Source organism: Diceros bicornis, chromosome 37, assembly GCF_020826845.1.
Source record: "Diceros bicornis minor isolate mBicDic1 chromosome 37, mDicBic1.mat.cur, whole genome shotgun sequence".
Taxonomy (NCBI): domain Eukaryota; kingdom Metazoa; phylum Chordata; class Mammalia; order Perissodactyla; family Rhinocerotidae; genus Diceros; species Diceros bicornis.
The window spans coordinates 21,739,201-21,743,604 of NC_080776.1; the positions used below are offsets into that span (position 1 = coordinate 21,739,201).

At 46.9% G+C, this 4,404-nt stretch overlaps 1 protein-coding gene across 1 annotated transcript; it reads left to right on the plus strand.

Moving 5' to 3' along the window:
* The first annotated feature begins 703 nt into the window (after nt 1–703).
* LOC131399268 (UDP-glucuronosyltransferase 1-6-like) lies at nt 704–3,501 on the plus strand. Its single transcript, XM_058533439.1, has 2 exons — nt 704–1,564; nt 3,454–3,501. Exons 1-2 carry the CDS (start codon nt 704–706, stop codon nt 3,499–3,501), a joined length of 909 nt encoding a protein of 302 aa, XP_058389422.1.
* The last annotated feature ends 903 nt before the right edge of the window (nt 3,502–4,404 follow it).

Here is a 4,404-nt window from a genome sequence, read left to right on the forward strand (position 1 = left end):
ACACTCCTAACCACGGTCAAGGTGAGAATTGTGGTCTAGAGCACATGTCATTAGGATTAGATTCTGTGTTCTGATATAACAGAGAAGCCCCTGTAACAGGGGTCTCACCAAGAGAAGAGGAGTGGGAAGTTATATCAGCCTTCTGTGTGCCCACGTGGCTTGCTGGAGCCCACCTTTCCTCCAGGCATCACTGTGTGAACCAGGGAACCAATATTTGCAGTGGGCCACTCTCATGTGTTGTTTCGAATGGTGAATTTGGCATCTGTTAACGCTTTATTTCTGCTCTGAGAAAAGTTGACAAGGAAGTAGAGAAGTGTTGAGAGCTATTCATCTATGGATATATCATCGGTGCTGCAGAATCCAGAGGGCTCAGGACAGAGGGCTGGGTGGGTCTCCAGGGGCCTCTCCAAGTTGTCCTCAGACTGTGACTGACTCTGGAAAAGTAGAGGCAGATTGATGGAGATGAGGAGGAAATTAAACCCAGAAACTCAGGGGAAAGCTGATAAGGCACCTAATTGTTTCCAGTCAGCTGTGTGCTTAGAAATGGTTAAACATTAATTTCGATTCTTTCATATAAAAGGGCAAAATTCAAAGCAAGGAGAGGTAGACAGGGTCTGTTAATTTTTTTAGTGAAACTAGGCAGGAGCCCTGTGGTTTAGGAGTGTAAGGATTTGTTCTTGTTGCTGCCTGCACTCTCTCCAGCATGGCCTGCCTGCTCCGTGCATTTTGGAGAGTTTCTGCAGAGGTTTTCTTCTTAGCGCTGTGGGGCGTGGCTGTAGGTGAGAAGCTGCTGGTGGTCCCTCAGGATGGAAGCCACTGGCTCAGTATGAAGGACATAATTGAGCCTCTCGGTAAGAAGGGGCATGACATCGTGGTGCTGGTGCCAGAAGTCAATTTGCTTCTGGAAGAATCCAAATACTACACAAGAAGAATCTATCCAGTGCCCTATGATGAGGGGGAGATGAAGCGCCGCTACCGCTCTTTTGGAAAGCATCACTTTGCTGAGCGATGGCTCCTGAATGCTGCTCAGACTGAGTACAGGAATAACATGATCGTTATTGACATGTACTTCATCAACTGCCAGAGCCTCCTGAACCACTCTGAGACCATGAGTTTCCTCAGGGAGAGCGAGTTTGATGCCGTTTTCACAGACCCGGCCTTACCCTGTGGGGTGATCCTGGCTGAGTACCTGGGCCTGCCCTCCGTGTACCTCTTCAGGGGCTTCCCGTTTTCCCTGGAATACGCCTTCACCAGAACCCCAAGCCCGGTGTCCTACATTCCCAGGGGCTACACTCAGTTCTCAGACCAGATGACTTTCCCCCAAAGGGTGGTTAACTTCCTCGTTAGTTACTTGGAGGATTTTGTATTTTACTGTCTGTATTCAAAGTACAAAGAGTTTGCATCGAATATCCTCAAGAGAGATGTGGGCTTACCCGCCTTATATCAGAAGGCCGCCATTTGGCTGTTAAGATATGACTTTGTGTTTGAGTATCCGAGACCAGTCATGCCCAACATGGTCTTCATTGGAGGTGTCAACTGCAAGAAGGAGGGAATCGTGCCTCAGGTGGGTGGCTTCTTTCTTTCCAAATGCTCCTGTTCTTTGTGGGCAGACGTCATTCTTACATGCTCTGTCTTCCCTGTCATTTGGCTCCTCGGGCCGAATGTCACCTGGTAGGGCTGCCTGAAGAACCAGCATCGGGAAGGGGAGGCCAGGCTTGGGGAAGGGGCGTGTAGGAGATCCAAGGCAGAGGTTTTGAATGAAGACAGGGTTCTTGCCACCAACAGCAGGAGATATCTTTAGCTAGGTAATCTGGGGACAGTCACAGAATCAAAAAATGAACCTGAGAAGTTTCCAGTCCAAATCCTACAGTATCTGTCGAGAAAACAGGTGAAGCCTTGACCAACAGCATGCGGAGGTAGGAGGATAATCCCTGTTGCACCCTTCTCCCACGTCTGTGCCATGCATTTTCCCTGGGCCCTAAACCAGGGGTCAGCAAACTACAGCTCATGGACCAGATCTGCCCAGAGGCCTGTTGTTATATGGCCCAGAGCTAAGAATGGTGTCTACATGTTTAAAGGGATGTGAAAAACAACAAGAGCAACAAAGAATAGGTGACAGAGAAGTTTGTGGCCTGCTGAGCCTACATGCTTCCTATCTGACCCTCTACAGAAAAGGTGTGTTGACCTCTGACCTAAGGCAGGTGTGTCCAGATGCCCTCCTGACACATGGGGAAGAGGGCCCAGAGCTACTGTGGAAAATAAAAACTTGTGAGCTTTGGGTATTTGCGTTTTAATATTTAGACTTTTGAAAGGCTTCAGACCACTCTGTCTTTCAGAGCAGAATCCTCTTTTTCAGTGCACTTTTCTTCTGAGAGAAAGCCTCAGATAGGTCCCAAAGACCCTGACCACCATCCTTTAACACTTCCCGATTTCTTTGTTGACACTTTGGACAGTTGGCAGTCATTATGAGGTGCGGTGGGGGTCTGGGGGATGAGCGTAAGTTTCCAGGGAGCACGGGGCAGGAATAGAAACCCCGTATGTCAGGAAAATTTAACCAAGAAGTTAATAGGCAAAAGTGTAATAAGAAGCATTTGGCATAAGAAGGAAAAATTTTTGGTCCCTTGGACCAACCATTCTATTTTTGCAAAAAGAGTTGTATTTAGTCCTGTGGAGAAACCAGACGGCAGTAAGTGAACTTTTTAGGCACCGTGAATCTTTATTTCTGCTTGACTGATATTTGTATTTCAGTTGTCATCCCAACGTGTCACCACAGGGAACCTTCTGTACAATAGGTAATTATCATCTTGTATTTGTAATTACAGAACCATCAAAATCAAGTTTCTTTTGTCAGATAATCAAACCATTTCAACACTATGAAAAAATGTGCCCTTTGGAGTGATGGAAATGTTCTGGAATCATACAGATGTAGTGGTGGCACAACGATGTGTATGTTCTAAATGCCACTGAATTGTTCACATTAAAATGGTTAATTTCATTATGTGAGCTCCCCTCAATAACTTATTTAAAAAAAGAAGATGCATCATAGACCAGAAAAAATAAAAGCCTGATTTATAGCTAAAAACAAAACCTACTCCTTAGTAGGCAAATAACATGATCAGGCAATACATAAAGTAAACCACACAAATGGACAATAAATGTTTGAAAACACATTTATCTTAGGAAATAATCCAAGAAATTCAAATTAATAAACAACAAAATTTAATTTTGCATATTAAATCAGCAAGTGTGTATTATAGGTAACTATTGGCCTAACTTAAAACAAATACTCGTATATTTCTTTCAAAAGTGTGCAAAGTCTTTTGGGGAGAGTAAACAAGATCACTTCCAGCTTCTGCCTACCTTGGTGTCACTCTGCCCCTGGCCCCTCCCACCTCCTCTGCCCAAGGAGGGATTCAGCCACCTCACTGGGCTCCTCTGTTGTTTCTGCCCAAGATGCCCTTGGAGAAGCTCCTCGGCCACCTGACTGATGGTTCCCACTAGGACACTCTCGGAGGCTGGGCCATGGGGCAGCCCCATTTGTCATGAAGCAACTTATCCTGGCTCCTCTCCGGGTCAGGTCCTCCCTTCCAGCCCTGTGCACGTTATGACCTGCCACAAAGCAGTTCTGATTGTGCCACATTGTCGCAGGTGCCTTTCTCTCTGCCCATGGGGGCTCCAACCCGGGCCAGATGCTGGAACGCTCTCTCAATTGTCCTTCTTGCTCCTTAGTTGAGACCCATCTGTCCCATGGCTAACCTCTTTTCCTCTTGGGAGGCTCAAGTCAAATATCTCCATTTTAGAAGAGATTACCTTTATATTTCATTATTAGAAGGGTCAGTGGAGTATTTTCTTAGAAGAAAGGAATTCAGAGATAAATCCTAGGGTCTTCTACTTACAATGCAGAGAACTGCTCACAGCTTCCAGAGGACAGGTTTCTACTCTCCCTATTCGGGCACACAGACCTTGGAGGCACGTCCTGGCCAGAGCTCAGGCTCCTGGACCAGCACATCCTCTCTGCGTAGTCTGCTCTGCAGGAAGAAAAGGAGGAGAGCTCGACCCTTGCCTGAGCTACGGCAGGGAAGGGCCAGCTTTGCCTCCCCTGCTGCCTCCAGGGATCCCTCCCTTGTCCCCATTACACTAGGAGAGTAAGAGCTATAAGACTTGGAGTGGAACCCAGCTGTGTGGCATAGATGAGTGTCTGACCTCTGAGTGTTCCTCTCTCCATCTGTGACATGGGAACACTCAGGAAGTCGTGGTAGTAGGCAGTTCACAGGAGAACTTTGAAAACTGTGACTGCAACACAGATGGACAGGGCTGCTTCAGGCGGAAATAACAGGATGGAGTCCCTCAGAAGGAGGCAGCCCAACTCTCTCACATAATGGAGCAAACCTATGCTTCTAGGCA

Bases quoted from the DNA above. Each gene is read 5' to 3' on its own strand.
- LOC131399268 (XM_058533439.1), top strand. From the start codon at position 704: ATGGCCTGCCTGCTCCGTGCATTTTGGAGAGTTTCTGCAGAGGTTTTC. The intron at 1,565-3,453 runs GTGGGTGGCTTC...TTTCTGCCCAAG, and splicing joins AGGAGGGAATCGTGCCTCAG to ATGCCCTTGGAGAAGCTCCT.